At 38.2% G+C, this 21,255-nt stretch overlaps 1 protein-coding gene across 3 annotated transcripts in view; it reads left to right on the forward strand.

Annotated features, from left to right (window-relative positions):
* The window catches only part of LOC149205374 (uncharacterized), a 469,574-nt gene that overhangs the window by 86,926 nt on the left and 361,393 nt on the right, over window positions 1-21,255 (forward strand). For all 3 annotated transcript variants that reach the window (XM_089395025.1, XM_089395023.1, XM_089395024.1), the window contains exons 2-3: window positions 415-589; window positions 681-839. In XM_089395025.1, the coding sequence (XP_089251151.1) occupies window positions 415-589; window positions 681-839 (334 nt within the window). The remainder of the gene's footprint in view (window positions 1-414; window positions 590-680; window positions 840-21,255) is intronic.

Below are 21,255 nucleotides of genomic sequence, written 5' to 3' on the forward strand. Positions count from 1 at the left end.
CGATTACTGATTAGGTTTGTCGAATTTGATGACTTGCAACTTTTTCTATCTTGAAAAGGGTGGATCAGTGGGTGACAACTAGAGGTTGATTGGATGTTAGTTTTTAAAGACCAGATTTAAAGACGGTAGCTTGCATTTCTGGTTTGCATTAAACATATTAAAGTGGTTATAGTCTGGGTCATTTCTGAAATTGTTAGCATATTTTCTGTTATCTTATAAATTGAGTTTTCTATTCTGAAAATGCAATACAAAGTGTCTGAAGAGTACCCAAGAACTTTTTTTCTAAAGACTACATGGTGAAAAAATTTGTTATTTAATAAATATTTTTGTGAATGCCGGAGCTTAAATATATTAATAGTCTGTTTATTGCAGTTTATCATTATAATGATGTATTTGGTTTTTTTTTCCCTGTAGCTGGGATTGTCCTTCGCCCAGTACTGTGGAAACCATTGGAGGAATTCATGGAATGTTGAGCATGCCTGAGTATGGATTTATAGCAATTCCAAGGGATTCAGTTTTGTGCATACCAAATCCTGGAGGCAGCAATAAATTTGGAGCTTCATTTGAGACCCCATTTGGAAATAGGATGGTAAAATATTCTTGCTCTTCTATGCTTGCTGAAATATGCAATATCTGACTACATGTGCTCTCTTACTGATGGTGAAAATTGTGATCTCTAGGCAAAACCTGTACAATATATGGAAACTATATGTGCTTTAAAGCCAAACTTGTGGTCTACCCTACCTGACGAAGTGCCTTCATGGGCATCTGACAAGAGGAACAGAATTTCGGTGGACAGAACGACACGCTGGCTTGATGAATGCCTTGCTATGCAACCTGTAATTTGCATACCTAACTTTCTAGCATGCATCAATTTGCAAATGCTTAAATTATCGAAGTATTGTTTTATATCTATGCATTTGATTTAAAATCATATATTGAAATATGTGAAAAGAGAAACTTCACTTTGATTGGGATGTTAATTATCAGCTTTGTTTGTCCTTCTTGACTTTATTCAGTTTGGAATTGCTGCTTTGAAAAAAAATTGAAGCAATGGATCATTATCTGGCTAATACCCAATCTTCTACAATCTAGACGAGAATGCAGGCATTAATGTTGGGTGGAGTGTCCACTCGAAACATTGGGAATGTCTCAAAAACATTAACACAGTTTATTTCCAAAATATTTCCATAAACAAATAAGTATTGTTTTCGTTATAATCTACTTCTGGGTTGTAGGATCTGTTGGATTCAAAATATAAGGCATTCTTTTGGGAGCACATTGTAACATCTTACTATGAGTACTGGGAAGTGATAACTTAATCCTTTAATCTGTGTTTTTCTATTATATAAGCCATGTATAGTGACATCAAGGAGAAACTTAGGTGGCACAATTAACTCAGCTTATTCAACATATTCATATTTATTATTATTAAAAGATATAGAAGATGATTACAATTTGTGGGAGGCCCTTGGCTTTATACTGCCTTGGGTGCCTCTTGATGAATGGGCATGATCAACCTTTGGCTAATAACTACTTAATTAAACTAATTTTTATATAACATTGCCTTCCTCCCGAAAAAAATGCTTTGTCCTCAAAGCATACGCAACGACGGATGTTGTTGACGAAATGCTTCAGTCTCCCAAGAAGCTTCTTTTTCTGGTAAGTCCTTCCATTTGATCAAGTATTTCTTGATTACACGAGATCAAAGCTTCTTTTCTCTGGTGGATATGATACCTTTTGTTTCTAAAATGACCCTTCCTTCATCATCTAAGGATGGAAGCTTTGTTTGTGCTAATTGATGGTTGCCCATGCCCTTTTAAGGCAGGATACATGGAAGAGTTGTGAACACGACTTTTATCTAGAAGGCTTAAACTATATGCAACTTGGCTAATCTTTTTGTTGATCTCGTATGGTCCATAGAACTTTGGTGCCAATTTATTTTTTCTTTTTTGTTTCAAGGACAACTGTTTGTATGGCTGGAGCTTGACAAATACCCATCCCCCAACTTCTATTTCGGTCAGCTTGTTGCTTCATATGGTTTCTTGCATACTTTAAATTTTCTTTTAAGGCTTGGACGATTTTTTGGATTTCTTCTAGTTGGTTTTTAACAACTGGTAGATTTGTCTGGACGGTAGCTAGATCCTTCCATTTCGGAGGTTCGTACCCATACAAAGCTTGGAATGGAGTCATTTTTGCTGATGTATGATAAGTAGAATTATACCACCATTCAGCGAGATGCAACTACTGAACACACTTATTTTGTTTTTCTGTAGCATAACAATGTAGGTAGGCTTCCAAACATTTATTGACAACTTCTGTTTGTCCATTTGTTTGGGGGTGGTAAGCGGAACTCATATTTAGGTAGGTTCTTATGTGGTTGAACAATTCCTTCTAGAAATTACCCTTAAAGTTGGCATCTCTATCACTCACAATGACTTTCGAAAAACGGTGTAATTTGTAAATATTTTGTAAAATATCTCAACAATTTGTTTAGCTGAGTTTGATTTCTTCATTGCAATAAAGTGAGCATATTGGTGAGTCTGTCGACTACTACGAAAATCTTATCCTTGCCCTCAGATATAGGTTATCCCTCAATAAAGTCCATTTATATTTCTTCCCATTTATGATTTGGAATGTTTAAGGGGTGAAGTAATCCAGGTGTCATAATATTTTCACTTTTATTTCTTTGACATTTGTCACATTCTGCTACATATTTCTGAATATCGCGACTCATCCCCTTCCAAAAGAATGATTGACATGCATTGTAGTAAGTTTTAAAGAATCCTACATGTCCGACTAATAGTGAATCATGTGACTCCTTGAGTATCTTGGATTTAAACTTGGAGTTTGAATTCAGATAGATTCTTCCTTTGTACCATAGAATATTGTTCTTCCATTCAAATTTTGAGTTGTCTGGAAGGTTATTGATTATCGCAGTTATTTCTGGATCCTTGGCATACTCACTTCGAATCTCATTAAGCCATTCAGGAACAACAATTGAGACTGCAAGTAATGTTGGTTCTTTGTCCTTCCTAGACAGGGCATCTGCTACTACATTGTCTTTTCCCTTTTTATGTAGTATCTCCATGTCAAAGGCGACAATTTTTTCAATCCATTTTTGTTGTTCTTCGGAAAGTGTTTTTTGTTGGAGGAGGTGTTGGAGACTGTTATGATATGTTCGAATGGAGAACTTACTTCCCAAAAGATATTGTCTCCACTTGGCCAGTGCGTGCATAATAGTGAGCATTTCCTTGTTGTATGTGGATTTAAGACGTTCTCGTTTATTGAGTTTCCTGCTTTCAAAAGCTATTGGATGCCCTTCTTGCATTAACGTTGCACCTATACCGAACCCGGAAGCATCACATTCAATGATAAATGGTTTAGAGAAATCTGGAGTTGCCAATATCGGGGTGTTAGACATAGCTTCCTTCAATTCTTCAAAACACCTTCCTGCTTCCTCATTCCATTGAAATGAATTCTTCTTTAAAAGGTTTGTTAGAGGTGCAGTGTAAGGGCCCTAAATTCAGAATTTAACATGGTCCAGCAAATTCATGTTTAGAAAAACTGTGAAGTCTTAAATTCGAAATTGAATAGAGTTTAACAATGTTTCTACTCACAAATATGAAATTTTAATACAAAATTTATCCATTCTTCTATTGAGTACCAACCTGTCTGCTCTGTCGTGACTCCTGCTCCCCCTGGAAATTAGTTGAAGATGTTTTTGAGTGTTGTTCCCGCTGCTAAAATTACCAAACCTCCATTTTCCTCCCAGCCTATCTGGGGTCTACCTATACCGTCCCTAGATCCAGAAGACATGTCTTCTGGCCCCGTGCCTAATGCCCCAAGAACAATCAAGCTTAATGCCCCACGAACAATCAAGCTCAATGTCTTTGACTCTGTTAGAACTTCCTCCTCTGTCTCTTTCCAACTCAAAACGAATTTTCCACAGTTTGAAACAAAATGGTGTGTTTTTCTTCAGCCCTCCTTTGTTCCTTACATGTTTAAATCCACCGCCTTCCAACCACCTTGCTGTCGGCCTCCTCCTCCCTTCCACTGACTCATGCTTCCTTCCGCTACCATCCTCATACATTTTGGACCTTTCCTTATTATATATTTTTTTCTTTGGTTAGAGGCAGTTATATTCTTCTTTTAAATGAAGCTCTAAATGGTTCTTTTATAGATTTAGGAATTAGAAATATTTTACTTTATTACATTTCTATTTTAATTAATTTGTTTATTTTTTAAATTACTTTATTTTAACATATGGAGGAATTAATTAATTAATTTTAATTAAATTAAAATATCATTTAAATAAGCTTTTGGTTAATTATATGATTATTTCAAACAATAATTTATGTACATTAATGACATGGGTTATTAATAAAATAATTTAGCATCAAAATGATAAGTATCAATACTATTTAATAACTAAAATAATAAAGAGATATTTATTATTATTTTTAGAGTGTCATGTCTAGGACAAGATCTACCTTCTTAATGGTTTAGGTACTCAATCTAGTATATTTTTCTTTTAATAATTAATTTGTTTATCCTTTATTTAGACATCATTCATAAACAATTAGTAATTATACTAGTGCAATGCATGCGATGCACACATATGTAGCTATCATATGCATGCCTCGTACGCATTCTAATACTCTTGTTCTGTCCGAAATTCAGGATGGGTCGTTACATGCAGTTATATGTGCATAGTTTTTAATAAATCTTCAGTAATATCCAGTCAATCCTAAGAACCCTCTTAGCTTGAATATATTAACTGGTTTGGTCCATTCCTTTATAGCCTTGATTTTATTAGGGTCCACTTTTACTCCTTCATGGGATATAATGTGTACGAGATATTATATTTCTTCTTTGCCAAAGGTGCATTTGGATTTCTTGGCGTAGAAATGTTGCTCTTCTAGTAGTGTAAGAACTTTATTCAAATGTTGTAGGTGCTCCTTCCAAGTCTTACTATAAATTAAAATATCATCAAAGAATACTAATACAAACTTCCTAAGATATGGATGGAATAACTCGTTCATAGTGGCTTGGAATGTTGTTGGTGCATTGGGTAACCCAAAGGGAATGTTGTTGGTGCATTGGTTAACCCAAAGGGCATTACTTTAAATTCGTAGTGACCTTCATGTGTTCAGAACACAGTTTTGGGTATGTCTTCCAACCCGATTCTGATTTGGTAATAGCTTGACCTTAAATCCAATTTTGAGAAGTATTTTGCGCCATGTAGTTCATCGAACATTTTGTTGATAAAGGGAATTGGGAATTTGTTTTTAATCGTTATTTTGTTTAATCCTCTATAATCAATGCATAGCTTGAATGATCCATCCTTCTTCCTTACCAATACCACTGGAGTAGCATACAGACTCTTACTTTTTGAGATGATCCCACATTTTAAAAGGTCTTGGATTAATCTCTCAATTTTAGTCTTTTGGTGATGCAGATATCGATATGGCTTGATGTTGACAGGGTCTGATCCTGCTTTGACTTCTATTGTATGCTCGATTTCCCTGTTAGGCGACATTTTCATGGGCAGGTCTTGGAATACTTTTTCATGCTTCTGAATTAGCTCTTGTACTTCTGGTGACTCTTCGCTGATCACTTTTGCAGATAACATTTCTAATTGGTGACATTGTACTACATAAGCTGGTGCTCCTTTTCGAATCATTTTCATCATCTGGGATGATGACACAATTTGATTTTCTGGTGCTTGGAATCCGTATAACTTGTACCTTTGCCCTTCCCAGTTAAAGCTTATGAACTGCTCTTGATGGTTGGCAGAGTAAGTGCCTAGGGTTCGTAGCCATTGGATACCTAAGACCACATCTACTCCTCCTAATGGTACAATGTAGAACGAGGATTCTAAATTAAAGTCTTGAATCTACAATTTGACCTTATGGCATTTCCCTACCTTTTCAATCTTCTTACTGTCAGCTACCATCACCTTCATGTTGGGCATGGGGAATGTGAAAATGTTGAGTCTCTTTGCCATGGTTGAATCTAAAAAATTGTGGGTGCTACCGGAGTCGATGAGAACCACTACGTTGTTCTTCTTTATATGTCCTTTTAATTTTAAAGTCTAGGGTTGTGATATACCTGTCATAGCTGATAGTGACACTTGCAGAATACTTCCGTCATCTAATTCTGGAGAGAATTCTGGGGCATCTTCTATTCCTTCTATGTCTGATTCATCACTGTTTGAATCATTAGTTGCTTCACAGTTATATAGGTTCTTTGACTCTTTTCCTTTAGCACACCTATGTTTAGGGTCCCACTTTTTGCCACAACGTTTGCACTTGCCTTCTTTCATCCTTTGCATTTTCACGTCAGATATTTCGCCTTCATGAAGATGTGGTGGAACATATCTTGTATTATCCATATTCACACACTGGGGAATTCTTTGTTTCGAATATACTTTTTCCGGTTTTGACCACAATATCTTTTCAAATTTCCTTTCAACAATTTTCGCTTTTTGTTTTGCTACTTCTATTGATGTAATGTCATGAAGCTCAAGTTCTACTTGTAGATGAGTTTTAAGTTCGGAGATGTATGATTGAATTAGACGAGATTCTGATAACCCAGGTACTCGTGTTGCTAAGGTCTCCCATTCTCGAGTGTATTCATCCACATCTCCTTTTTGTCGCAATCTGATGAGTGTTGAAAAGAACTCTTCTTCCTTGACACCTTGGAATATTTTAAAGAACACATCCTTAAATTTTCTCCAACTGATAGCGAGTGTCGTCTTCTTCCACCACATATACCAATTATATGCTTCGCCTTCCATTTTCATGGAAGCGTGCCTATTTTTTTCGTCATCATTGTCAATATCGTAAATCTCGAAATATTCTTTTGGTTTATTTAGCCACGCCATGCTGCATTTTTCGTTACTGTCGAACTTAGGTAGCTCAATTTTTGCTCTTCGTTGATACGTCGCTAATGGTGGAGCAAAAAGAGGGTATTGATTGGTGAATGAATTCTAGAGCTGCTTATTTTGAAACGTCATGTTACTATTTTCTTGACAGTGCGTGGATGATTTGTTTGGAGACTCAGTTTTTTCATGAGAATTCGCTGAATTTGTGCTGTTAATTACCTCCATCATCTTAGAATAGTTGTTCGGGTGTAATCTTCATCCTCTCACACATAACGGTTAGCATTGTCATTGTCTGATTATGGTTCATTTCAGATTTGATATGGTTCTGCCAGAGCTATTGTTGTATCGGATTTGTCGTATCCTGAAGCTTCTTGATGTTGTCGGAATGTTTGGTAACCTTACTCTTGAGATCGACTAATTTTTGTTTAAATCATCGGAATGGCTCATAATCCTATTCTCAAGATCAATCAATTTTTTGTTGAAATCGATCATTGTCATCGACGACATTGAATGGGTTTGTGGGCGTGTGTATTTGTCTGCCGTTTTTTTTTTTTTTTAATATTAATAAATTATATAGTTAGAAACTATATAATAATAAATTAATGAAAGTTTATATATATCCACTATATAATAAAATGGCGTACGATTTTGAATGACGGGACATACAGTTTAACGACCATGAATGGAGGTGACTGTTCACAAGACGTGACGTCTGCTGGATAGAAGGCAATAGAGTGGGCGAGGTTGATCCTTGGTGGTTCGTGTAAATCAGAGCCACGTCTTCAGCAGTCAGGGACTTGGTTTGTCTAGCTGAGGAGAGCCGCAACTAGTGGAGCCGAGATGTGGGCGGAAGATGTGAAGCGCCGAGAAGTGGGCGGAAGATGCAGAGGAGGGTAAGATGGAACGTTCACTGTGCGGTGGTGCGAAAAGGACAACAGATAGAACAGTGGGCGACAAGGTGGACACGGCTCAATTGGGACGCACGAAAAGAAAAAAAATGGGGACTGTGACGACGCAAGGGGTAGCGGATGAAGGGTTTACAATGGTGGACGAATGAGGTGGCACAGGACGTAGTCTACAAAACAGAGTTGTGTAGCAGGGAACGCTCCGAAGATCGAACGTGCTCTGATACCAGATGGCACAATTAACTCAACTTATTCAACAAATTCATATTTATTATTATTAAAAGATATAGAAGATGATTACAATTTGTGGGAGGCCCCTAGCTTTATACTCCCTTGGGTGCCTCTTGGTGAATGGGCATGATCTTTGATCATGCCCTTTGCCTAATAACTACTTAATTAACTAACTTTTATATAACATTAGGGATGTTATTGCAGAGTAATTGCTATTCCCAGAGGACCAAATTGTGGCAATATTAGTGAAAGTGAAATGCAGCTAACTTTTATTGCAAATATAGGAAGCATTAGCTTTGGCCCTTGGGTCTTGTAAGTTCATTACAAGACTGAATGCTTTGGCAAGAAGTTCCTTGAATAATGTTACACTAATCAAACTGCGAATTCATCTTTGGCAGTAATTAGCCATAATGTATGCACATAATTTTTAAACAGGCAATCCTATTTAAGATAGTTGAACACACTAGAATAATCAGAATAGGTTGATAAATATTTGCATAAACGTTTAGCCGAAGAACAATATCTTCCCTTTTGGTTGACTTGGTGCTGGTTAAGTACCAGAATTACATGAGTGTTTCCTTATTGCTACAATACACCAGCCCTACAATGTTCGTGCACCCAAAATGGAACTACTACTGCAATTACAGAAATGACTGAAGTAGAAAGCTAAGAGTGACAGAAATAAAGAGCCAAAAGAAGCGAAAACAGTGGGGGAAGCTGTTAACCCAAGGGTGGATTGCACTTGCAAATACTGGTAATGGAGGAAGACATATCCAAATTAGTCTTGCATATATTGTTATTGGTATTTTATCTGCATGACTCTTAAATTTGTGCTATTGTGAAAATTGGTAAAATATCGACAAATTAAAAACAATTATTGGCAAAGATTTAAAAATACAAAACATATTCACATTTTTCCTTCTTTTTTGAAAATTAATATAACAGCAACATTGAATAACAACATTGCCTCACAAATATGAACACACACATAGACACAGAGACACACATCTTTTCATTTATAGCCTTGAGGGCTAAGCTACCGGAAATGCTGCCCTAACCTCCCAGATACGCCGTTTGCTGTTTCAGATGCTAAAACAGGTATGAAACGACTTTGAAACAACCTTGATATGTTTCAACCCCGTTTCAGTTTTTCAGAAAAGGCTAGTAAAAAATTTGGAACGTTTCAACGAAGATTTTTGGAAAAACAATCCGTTTCTTAGAAAACCTGATACGTATCATTGCTTTTGGAAAAGGATCTGGCAAAAAAGCAATACGTTTCACGATTTGGAAAAAGATCCTTGATTTGACTGCTGGGAACGGATTTAGGTATTCGGATCCCTTGACTTGTCGCCGAGAACGAATTTCAGACTTTAGGTTTTAGTATTTTATTTATGTTTTAATACTTTTTGGAAGGCAGTCACATTTACGAGTGCACCATTCCTGCCGCCATGACCCGTCACCACTGCCTACTTCTTGGAGTGGGAGCTTGGAGGAGCCGACACCACATAAATAGCGCTTGGGACTGTTTGTGAGTGCCTTGTTCGCCGTGCATTCGGGACTGTCTGCCATGAGTCACCACCACCAGTTGGAGGAGCTGACACCGAGTAGGAGGAGCCGACGCCCAAGTGAGTAGTAACTCAAATCCTCACCCTCGTCCCAAGCGCTGACAAACCCATTTGATTCATCAGAGATATTAGGGAATGAGGCATATCATCTTGATTACCTTCTTACTAGAGTTAAGTAATTGCATCAACGATACATGGTGCTTTTCTCAAGAAAAAATATTTTTTTGATCCTGGGCTAAAAAGAATTAATATGCTAATGAGAGCTTGTAATTTTATTTTGTAAATATTGTACATTTGTAAATATTTTGTAAATTATTTTCTAACCCTTGTTATTTTGCAGCACTTGGGTATTTGGGGTTTTATAATTTTGTATATATATCTAGGGTTTGGAATTCTTTTATTCATTTGTGCAGGTGATAGCTCAAGGGTTTGAAGCAACAATTTTTTGTTCCTTTCTCTGGGCTACTTATCCAAGCAAGGAAGATTGATCTAGGCCCTTGAGGGTAAGATCTAGTCTCCCCAACTTCTAGAATTAATATGCTAATGAGAGCTTGTAATTTTATTTTGTAAATATTTTGCAAATTATTTTCTAACCCTTGTTATTTTGCAGCACTTGGGTGTATTTGGGGTTTTATAATTTTGTATATATATCTGGGGTTTGGAATTCTTTATTCTCTTGTGTAGGTGATAGCTCAATGGTTTGAAGCAACAATTTTTTTATTTTATTTCTCTAGGCTACTTATCCAAGCAAGGAAGATTGATCTAGGCCCTTGAGGGTAAGATCTAGCCTCTCCAACTTCCAAAAACTCAACGTCTAGCAGAAAAAGGGAAGCCATCCAACATTTTGAAGTGATCATTGGCATTTTTGTGCAATTGTAGGGGTTTCAAATTTTTTTTAGGCCCTTAGACCTAGCCGTCCTCCTCCTGTGCCCTAGCCGTGAGCCCTAGAGGGCCTTTTAGGCCCTCGAACCTCCTGTTTCCCTTGGCCGCAAACCCTTATGGGTTGGACGTGGCCTTTTTAGGCCTTAAGCCTAGTCGTCTAGCCCTTTAAGGGCCTCAACCCCCTTCTTTCACCCTAGCCATAGCCTTGGGATGCCTCGTTTGGTCCTTGACCTCCCTCTTTCCCCTTGCCGTGGCCTCTAGGAGGCCCTTACCCCTCTATGCCCTCCTTTTGGCCTTGGCCGCAACCCTTAAAGGGGCTTAAACCTTAGCCACAAAAAATATAGGGCCTGTCTTTGCCCCACGTCAGCCCATAAGGTCTTGACGTCATCCCTTGTGAGATTATCTCTCTTGGCCGCAGGCCTATTAGGCCTTTTTCCATCCATTGTTGCCCTTCTCTAGGCCTCTAGCCTCATCTAAGCCCTAGCCTATTTGTCTAGCTCTCGTTCAACCATTTTTCAGTCATTGATTCACTTTGCATTAGTATTTCGTTTCTAACATTTGGTTTTGCAGCGATTCTAGAGCTAACTTGGTAGTTGCAGGTGTTCAAGTTCATTGTAAGAGTAACTAGTTGTCTACAAGACCACTAAGCCTCTTTTGTTGGTTTTTAATCCTTCATTCTCATCACTGTCATCATCTTGTATTCTGAAGTATTATATGGCAGCAGTATATTCAGGGCCTAAACACATTTAAAACAGGCCTAAATTTACTAAATAATTCACCTAAGGCATTAAGAGTTAATTTAAAGTCAAATTGAATGCATATAAGTGAATTTTTGTGAACTGTTTGGTAATTTCCAGATTTGATATGTTTAGTACAGGCATTTAAATTCACCTACAACAGTGGTAAAATGGCATAATAGGGGCATAAAGGCAAGCTAGCAGTCATATTTCATCATTGTTTTGTCATTTGCACTCATTGGGCTTGCATTACTTGGTATATTTTATCATTTCTTGAAGGCTGTAATAATAATTCAGAGGTCTGATATATGCTGCATTAAGGTCTGATATAAATATTACAGTGGTGGCAAAAGGTTTTGGAGATCATCTAATTTCATTTGACATTTGTTCCTTGCATCTTGGATAATTATTTTCTAGTGGAATTGGGTGCCTTTACTATTGCTGTAATCATTGGTCTCCTGGCTGCCCCATCTTACATATCATTTGTATTTTTGCATCTCTTGCATAAGCATATCTCTAATTGCATTAACAAACACAAGTGCTCTAAGTGGATTAATAATTGTTTGATGAGATTGGCTTAACAAGTAAAATTGTGGATTAGTGCTCTAGTTTCTTATTGCTATCATTGGTTATTGGGTAAGTGGTCACATAGCTCTTCATTGATATTGGGATATCAATATCTCTTGTGGATTTACAATCTTGATTGATCTAAGTCACTCTTAAAACACTTAATCAAGTCTAATCATAATTGTGGTAAGAGGAATCTTGAAGCAAATCGAATTGTGTCCATAAGGAATTCAATTTCTCTCTTGTGTATCTAATTGGCATATTGGCGTTCCATTGTTATAATTTGAAGATTTGCTAATTGTGCATAAAGATTCTTATCTAATTGTTGAAGGAAGCATTAATCTTGTCAATTTAATTGTTTATTTCATAAGCAATTGCCTATTGGTAATCTTGACAACATTTTATGCTACCAGTTATTTTGAGCACTTTCTCTTGTGGTGAAAATTGTCATTATTTATTGTTAAGTACTTCATTGTTTTAAATTGAGATATCATTAAGTACTTATGAACCTTAACAATCTCACCTTAAGATTAATCACTCACATTCTGCATTTGCATCTTGTTAGTGTCAGTCTTTGCAGCTTTCCTCCAATGATCAAACATGCTCTTACAAAGTGATTTTAAGGTGTCAAGGTCAAATCTTGTCATTTCAATGAGTCTTCAAGCAAAATCTGGTCACTAGGTATTAGGTTTAGGGTTTGTTTTCCCTCCCTTCAAAGTTGTCCAAATGTCGGTCCATGTCACCATTCAACTGAGTGTACCATCATTCAGAGGGTTGTCATCATCATGTCAAGTTCCACTAGGTAATTTTACACCTTGTTCATGCTTCAGTTGTGCCTAGGTAAGGTTCATTTCCCTCTCCTAGGGTTTGGAAGGTAATTTCTCTTGGATGGTCAAATCATCAGCAAAACTTGTATCCTGATGTTCATACATCTTCCCCTATCCTTAATGTACCTTGTTAAACACTGTCCATCATTGAGATCTCCCAAATTCTTCATTTTCGCATAAACCATAGTTTCTTGCTACAATTTGACAATTTTCTAGGCTAGGCCTTTGTTTTGCCCTTTTGGATCCCTTCCCCCCACTCAATCTTTGAAATTCCACTTTCCCCTACTTCCTAACATCCCTCCCTACTTCCGAAAATTTTCTCAAGAATTTAGAGCCTCTTATCCCTTTCATTTCACTTCAATTCGACAAATCCTCTGTTCCACACATCGGGATAGGTTTTACTCCAATGACGTTTCTGAGCAAGAAAAGATGAATTTGGGAAAACTGAGAGAGGTTTTTGTCCACAATAGGCCAAGGAAGAAAAACCTCCTTCACTTTTTACACAGGTGTCATGGTTTTATAGAAATGTCAAAAATACAGTTGCCTCAGGAGAATTGATGCACCTCTGAAGTGACCTTGGGAAAATCAAGATTTCTCCTAGCTTGGTTGGCCAAATGACTTGCTTGATGAGTCAAATGATAACTAGACACAAAGAGCTTTCCAATGAGCTATCATGAGCTCAATTTGGGGTTGAGGAAGACCTTCAAAAGTTGACTGCAACAGCACTCTGCCTTTAGGCAGCCTCATTTTGTACATTTTGACCAGTCTTGGGAGATTTGATTTTTGACAGGGCAAATGAACTCCAAATTGAAAAATTCCAGTTGGGTTGGAAAGTAGACTCAATAAGATTTCCAACGAGCTATCCCGTGCCCAATTTGGACACCGGGAAGGCCTCCAAAAGTCTCCTGCAAAAAGGCACTACGCATTGAGCCGGCGCTACGCATTGGGCAGTGATTTATAGTGTAATTTTATAACTGGCGCTACGCATTGGGGCAGTGCGGCGCATTGGGCTACAAAGCTTGAAATCCATTCAAATCTTCCACCAAAGCTCCCAAAATTGTAAATTCCTCATTTCCCAAGTAAGTTCACATTCCAATATGCTCAATGCATGAGTTTGTCTCAGTCCTCTTGGTGATTTAATAGGGAAATATTAAAACCCTAGCTCCTTGCACAGTTTCATTGAAATCCGCCTAGGGTTTGCAAAATTTCCATTTTTTGCTGTCTTATTCCCCTCTACCACTTTCACATCCCCTTCACTACATTTCACTAATTTCATTTCCCATTTCCCCTCTCATTTCCACTCATCCTACTCCCCTATCCCCAAAACCCTAAAACCCTAGCTTCTAGGGTGAAACCCTAGTTTTCTTCATTGCACTAATGGTTGTATACCCTATCCCCTTAATCCCACTCCCCTCATACATTTTCCCCTTAATCCCATTCTCCACATATAATTTCCCAAACGCTACACTCCCCAAACCCTATCCATATCCCTAAACCCTACTCACATCCCTAAAACTCTTACTCCCATCCCTAAACTCTGTTCACACATACATTTTTACACTCTCTTCCATACACTCTACCCATTTCATTCCTCCACCATATTTTCACACTGTTATCCACAAAACCATCCATATACAACCACATTTTTCAAAACCAAAGGAAAACAATGGAAAGAGACAGTGATCATGGGTATGAGCAAGAGATTGAACATGACCGGGAATCTTGGCTTGAGAGAACAAACTTGCACTTGGGAAAGGATGCTAGAGAAGGCCAACAATGAGAAAACTATGTTGAGGCACATGGCCTACCATTACTTGGCGAGAAACAAAAGTTGCAAGGCAAGAATCAGGAACTTGAAGGCCAAGTTGAAGAAGGCATCGAGGAAGCAAAAAGAGCAAGATAGACTTCAGATCTTGGCTGAGGCTTTCTTGGCCTAACATAGCACTTAATGGAGAACACTTAGCCCAAATTTCAAAAAATTTGGGACACTTTTTGCAATTTTGGAATTTTTAAGCCAAAACATAGGTTTTTCTGCCCAATGCACGATGCCACTTGGCGCTCGCTTTTGATGGGGGTCTCCTTTTGATGAAAACTTAGCATTTTTGGATTTGTCATGAAAAAATATGCATGTTTACAAATGGCCAAGAAATTTTGACAGGTTTTGAGCCCCCAAAAAGGTAAAAAACACCCCAAAAATGACCTTTCTGCCCCTTTTGGGACACACAGGAAGCAGTGTTGGGAGAACTCAGTTTTGGAGGGGAAAATGGAGGCCAAATTCAAAAATTCCTCTTGTTCTGGAAAGTAGACAGGCAGACCTTTCCAACAAGCACACTTGGAGCAAATTTGGACACCGGAAGGCCTCCAAAAGCAGCTGCAAAAAGGCGCTACGCATAGGGAAATCAGCGTGGCACATTGAGGAAATTTTGCTCAGTTTGACAAAAAAGACTCTGTTTTTCGCCTAGTTTCTTGACAGTTTGACCTTTTTTCTTCTAAATGTCAAACTCATGATGTAATTAATGTAATTTAATGGATCTTGATGTAATTATGTTAAATTTTCACTCGTAGAGGTAGATTCATCATTGAAAAGGTAGTTTGCAACTGAATGAATCAGTTCCCTAGTTTTTAGAGGCATACTGTTCCACTGCCTACTTTTTAGTTCTCAATTTAGAATTTGTTGGAACAGCTCCTAAACTTATGAGCTCGACCCCTAAAGGCTAGGATGAGTTATTGTTTGTCTATATCTTGTGATTTTTCAGTCATTAGCATGGTTGGACTTTTGAGAAAGCTTGGAGCTTCATTGTATACACATTTTAGCAGTTTTGGCTAAGGAATAGACCAGGGTTTGCAACACTTTATGGGATTCATGTGGCATCTTGCTTTGGTATTATGTTTCCTTTGTAATTGTAAGTTTACATGTGTTTTATGTATGCCATTATCTCTCTTGCTTCATCTTAACTAAAACAAACAAGGATAAAGGTAGAATCCATTGAAATTGCAGTGCTCTACCTAGGGTTTGTTTAGTTATTTATGTTTTCAGCTGTTTGAAGAGGATCCCTGAGGTTTTCTTGCCCTCTTCAACTCCTCACCTGTCTAAAGCTCTCCATCTCACTCAATTTGAAGTACTAAATCAGTTGCCTACCTTGCCCCATAGAGATCTCTGCAAAACTGAGCCTCATTCCCCAGACCCAAATTTGCCTTTCCATTTGAGCCAACACAACATCATCAAATTCAATCAAACTCTTCTGCACACATACCTAGCCTAAGATCAGTATTCATATCAGTGATCTCAAGCCCCATTGATCGTATTTTGCTGAGATAGACAAGGAGAGAGCCCTCTTCCGACCTGGTAGGGCTAGCTACCAGGTTAAGCGTGGTTTGATGTTACCCTAGATCCTACCTTTCTCAGCCTGAGGTAGATTTAGGCCCTAACATAGTGGCGACCATACTGGGGAAGAAAAGCTTATTTGTTTGTTAGTGTTCTTGCTTTATAAACTACAGATGGAGCTTGAAGTTATGCCAGGAAGCCTTCGAACTGCACATTGCTTTGCGAGTGCATAAGTAGATAAAAGCTGATTCAGTCAATCTCCGGTCTAGTCTTATACGCTGAACATTTGACTTGAAAATTTCCCCAGTAACATGTATCAAGTTCAGATTTGATTGTTGATGGTGGACAACGATCAGACAGTAAGGCTGAAATCATTCACCTGGCGATTTCAAATCATTTTCGAGATCAGATCGAAAGACTCCACTGGAGGATGAATCTGACTAGCAGAAACATGAAAGAACAATATGGAAAGATCGGGTATTCAAGTTGGAATTTCGTCCAAGACATTTTGTTCTTTGTTATAAATTATTTCTTCTCTTTTCCTGAGAATGTCAAGAAGGCTTTGCAAAGTATACTATGTTTGAGAAGAGATCTTAGGCCTGCATTTGATTCCTTTCCTTTGAAGATTTTAAATACCAAAGATTTGCATGCCTTTGAGCTTGATCAAGACCGTTTTTCTAAATCTTGTGATGACTGTCTTCAAACTGATCAGCCTAATGAGACCAAGACTGATTCTATACTTTTTGTACATACCCCTATACCTTGTAAAATTTCAGATCGATACAAGCCTCTGATTTTACCTCCTATATCCCATGCTTTCCCTAAAAATCATGATCTATATCTACCAAGATTTGATGGTGAACGCGACAACATCACTGCAGGGAGATATGTATTGAATTTTGAGTCTTTTCTTGATCTTTTTGAAGTTGATGAAGAAGATGTTAGTATTAGACTTTTTGCTCTTTCTTTGCAAGGCAAAGTCAAGAGTTGGTTCAAAACCCTACCTGATGCAAGCATCTTAGATTTCCAGCAGTTCGTCAAAATTTTCCTCGACTGGTGGGTGGTAAGACAAAACCCTTTCTTGATTATAGAAGAGTATAACCAGCTGAAAAGACTGCCAGGGGAGACAGTACAACAATTTTTTGCCAAATTTAACCAAGTTTATTATTTGATGCCTGTTGATATAAGACCTCCTCTTGGATTCGCTCTCTTGCACTACCCGGATGCCTTTGATCCAGAAATGGAGTTTCAACTGAGAGAAAAGAATCTTGCAACACTTGAAGAGATGCAGAACAGTGCAGTAGATGTAGAGGCTCATTTGCTCATTTGAAGGGCAAAGTTGAAGGAAGAAGAGATGAAAAACATAGATCCACAGGAATCGACATCTCTAAAGGTAAAGCTCGACATTTTGGTAAGTGCAATGGAAGAGATGATGCAAAAGATCACCACAAGGAATGAGTATAGTGTTCAAGCCCATCGCTCGCTGATTGAAGAAGAACAAATGGTTGCTCCAAAACATTTTCTTTCTTATCCCAGTTGTCATAGATCTGATAATGATTGTTTTATAGATCATCTTGGAGAAGAGAGATCTGTTGATATGACATGTATGCTTGATGATGTCTTTTATACTGATGATTTGCCTTAGTTTGATCAGTATGATGATGATTATGTTCTCCAAACAAAAGCTAATCTTGTAGACAAATCAGCAGCTAGTTTGTGGGAGGAAGAAGTTCACTTTCAGTAGCTCGAATACAATGTTCAGCCATCACATATCAGCTATGACAGTGACGAGGAAAGTGCAGAGAATTTTGAAGTAAGTGAAGGATCTTTGCCTTTTTGTTTTGCTTCGTTTCAGTTTGTCAGAGACAAATTTCATGCAATCAGAAATCAATTGTTGACAAGTTTTGATCTGGATCATCTTGAGGACAATGAAATCCTTGTTCAAGACTTCTCATATCCAGATTTGCAGCCCCTGAATGCCATTGATTGTCAAGTTGCAGATGAAGACTTGGAAGCTGGCACGTATGATCAAATGATGCAAGATGATTCCGTACCATTTTGTTTTGAATCATTTCAGTTTTTGAAGGAAAATTTGCATAGTACATTTTCACTAAAGGATGAACAGCCTGTAGGAAATCATGTAATCTCATCGGAAAAAACAGAAAATGGGTTGCAACAGTCTTTTCAAGTTTTTCACGATCCAATAGCTGATGTGTTGGATAATGTCTGTAGTCAAAGTCCTTCTCCTATCTGTGAGCTTGACAAAAGTATTGATACAAACTTGATCCGACAGCCGGTTTCTTTGTCATTTTCAGTAGGAGTCTCGTCACAAAGCTCAGATCAAAGTTTGCATTCATGGTATGAGGAGAAGAAAAGTAATCCATTGGATGAGCTAAGTCCTAGTGTGCATGAACTTCAAGATCCTTATGCAGTGTTTTTGGAGGCGGATAGAGAATTCATATCATTCAACGGATCTGTTCACAAGTTGTCATGGGAGTTGCCTTTCAGTAGTTCTCTCTTATTGTTCATAAGCAAGCACTTGCAGAGAATTCAAACAATAGCCAGAATACTTACTTGGTTGCATTGGTTGTTTCATTTCACTTGATCAGGTGATGAATGGAACAACTAGAGTAGGTTGTATTGAATAAGCTCCATTTTGAGCATATTTTCCAGTTTGTCAGTTGTGTTTTAGTCTTGAGTCATTTTTTGTTTCAGTCAGTTTAAAGATAGTTTTCGCTGAGTATCCAGTTTCAGCTTTTGAGAGTCTTGTTTCAGCTTTGAATTAGTTAGTTCAACTATGAGTCTTGAGTCTTAAGTTTCGATGTTTTGTTGACAAGATATTGATTTTAGTTTGTCGAAGTTATTGACTCCATAGCCCAATGGACGAAGGCACTACCTGCTTTCCCAGAGATCTGTAGTTCTTGGCACCTCCAAGGAGCTACCATCCCCATTGGAGCCAATGTTAGTGTCAGTCTTTGCAGCCTTCCTCCAGTGATCAAACATGCTCTTACAAAGTGATTTTAAGGTGTCAAGGTCAAATTTTGTCATTTCAGTGAGTCTTCAAGCAAAATTTGGTCACTAGGTATTAGGTCTAGGGTTTTTTTTCACTCCTTTCAAAGTTGTCCAAATGTCGGTCCATGTCACCATTAAACTGAGTGTACCATCATTCAGAGGGTTTTCATCATCATGTCAAGTTCCACTGGGTCATTTTACACCTTGTTCATGCTTCAGTTGTGCCTAGGTAAGGTTCATTTCCCTCTCCTAGGGTTTTGAAGGTAATTTCTCTTGGATGGTCAAATCATCAGCAAAACTTGTATCCTGATGTTCATACACCTTCCCCTATCCTTAATGTACCTTATTAAACACTTCCCATCACTGAGATCCCCCAAATTTTTCATTTTCGCACAAACCCTAGTTTTTTGCTACTACTTGACAATTTTCTAGGTTAGGCCAGTGTTTTTCCCTTTTGGACCCCTTCCCCCCACTCAATCTTTGAAATTCCACTTTCCCTTACTTCTTAATATCCCTCCTTACTTCCCAAAATTTTCTCAAGAATTTAGAAGCCCTTTATCCCCTTCATTTCACTTCATTTCGACAAATCCCCTGTTCCACACATCGGGATAGGTTTTACTCCAATGATGTTTCTGAGCAAGAAAAGATGAATTTGGGAAAACTGAGAGAGGTTTTTGTCCACAATAGGCCAAGGAAGAAAAACCTCCTTCACTTTTTACACAGGTGTCATGGTTTTAGAGAAATGTCAAAAATACAGTTGCCTCAGGAGAATTGATGCACCTTTGAAGTGACCTTGGGAAAATCAAGATTTCTCCTAGCTTGGTTGGCCAAATGACTTGCTTGATGAGTCAAATGATAACTAGACACAAAGAGCTTTCCAATGAGCTATCATGAGCTCAATTTGGGGTTGAGGAAGACCTTCAAAAGTTGACTGCAACAGCACTCTGCCTTTAGGCAGCCTCATTTTGCACATTTTGACCAGTCTTGGGAGATTTGATTTTTGATAGGGCAAATGAACTCCAAATTGAAAAATTCCAGTTGGGTTGGAAAGTAGACTCAATAAGCTTTCCAACGAGCTATCCCGCGCCCAATTTGGACACCGGGAAGGCCTCCAAATGTCTCCTGCAAAAAGGCGCTACGCATTGGGCAGTGATTTACAGTGTAATTTTATAACTGGCGCTACGCATTGGGGCAGCGCGACGCATTGGGCTACAAAGCCTGAAATCCATTCAAATCTTCCACCAAAGCTCCCAAAATTGTAAATTCCTCTTTGCCCAAGTAAGTTCACACTCGAATATGCTCAATGCATGAGTTTGTCTCAGTCCTCTTGGTGATTTAATAGGGAAATATTAAAACCCTAGCTCCTTGCACAGTTTCATTGAAAATCTGCCTAGGGTTTGCAAAATTGCCATTTTTTGCTGTCTTATTCCCCTCTACCACTTTCACATCCCCTTCACTACATTTCACTAATTTCATTTCCCATTTCCCCTCTCATTTCCACTCATCCTACTCCCCTATCCCCAAAACCCTAAAACCCTAGCTTCTAGGGTGAAACCCTAGTTTTCTTTATTGCACTAATGGTTGTTTACTCTATCCCCTTAATCCCGCTCCCCTTATACATTTTCCCCTTAATACCATTCTCCACATATAATTTCCCAAACGCTACACTCCCCAAACCCTATCCATATCCCTAAACCCTACTCACATCCCTAAAACTCTTACTCACATCCCTAAACTCTGTTCACACATACATTTTTACACTCTCTTCCATACACTCTACCCATTTCATTCCTCCACCATATTTTCACACTATTATCCACAAAACCATCCATATACAACCATATTTTTCAAAACCACAGGAAAACAATGGAAAGAGACAGTGATCATGGTTATGAGTAAGAGATTGAACATGTCCGGGAATCTTGGCTTGAGAGAACAAACTTGCACTTGGGAAAGGATGCTAGAGAAGGCCAATAATGAGAAAACTATGTTGAGGCACATGGCCTACCATTACTTGGCGAGAAACCAAAGTTGCAAGGCAAGAATCAGGAATTTGAAGGCCAAGTTGAAGAAGGCATCGAGGAAGGAAAAAGAGCAAGATAGACTTCAGATCTTGGCTGAGGCTTCCTTGGCCCAACATAGCACTTAATGGAGAACACTCAGCCCAAATTTCAAAAAATTTGGGACACTTTTTGCAATTTTGGAATTTTTAGGCCAAAACACAGGTTTTTCTGCCCAATGCGTGATGCCACCTGGCGCTCGCTTTTGATGGGGTCTCCTTTTGATGAAAACTCAGCATTTTTGGATTTGTCATG

This window comes from Pinus tabuliformis, chromosome 1_2 (genome assembly GCF_031772625.1).
Source record: "Pinus tabuliformis cultivar Carrire ecotype Pingquan chromosome 1_2, CPIR1, whole genome shotgun sequence".
NCBI classification, from domain to species: domain Eukaryota; kingdom Viridiplantae; phylum Streptophyta; class Pinopsida; order Pinales; family Pinaceae; genus Pinus; species Pinus tabuliformis.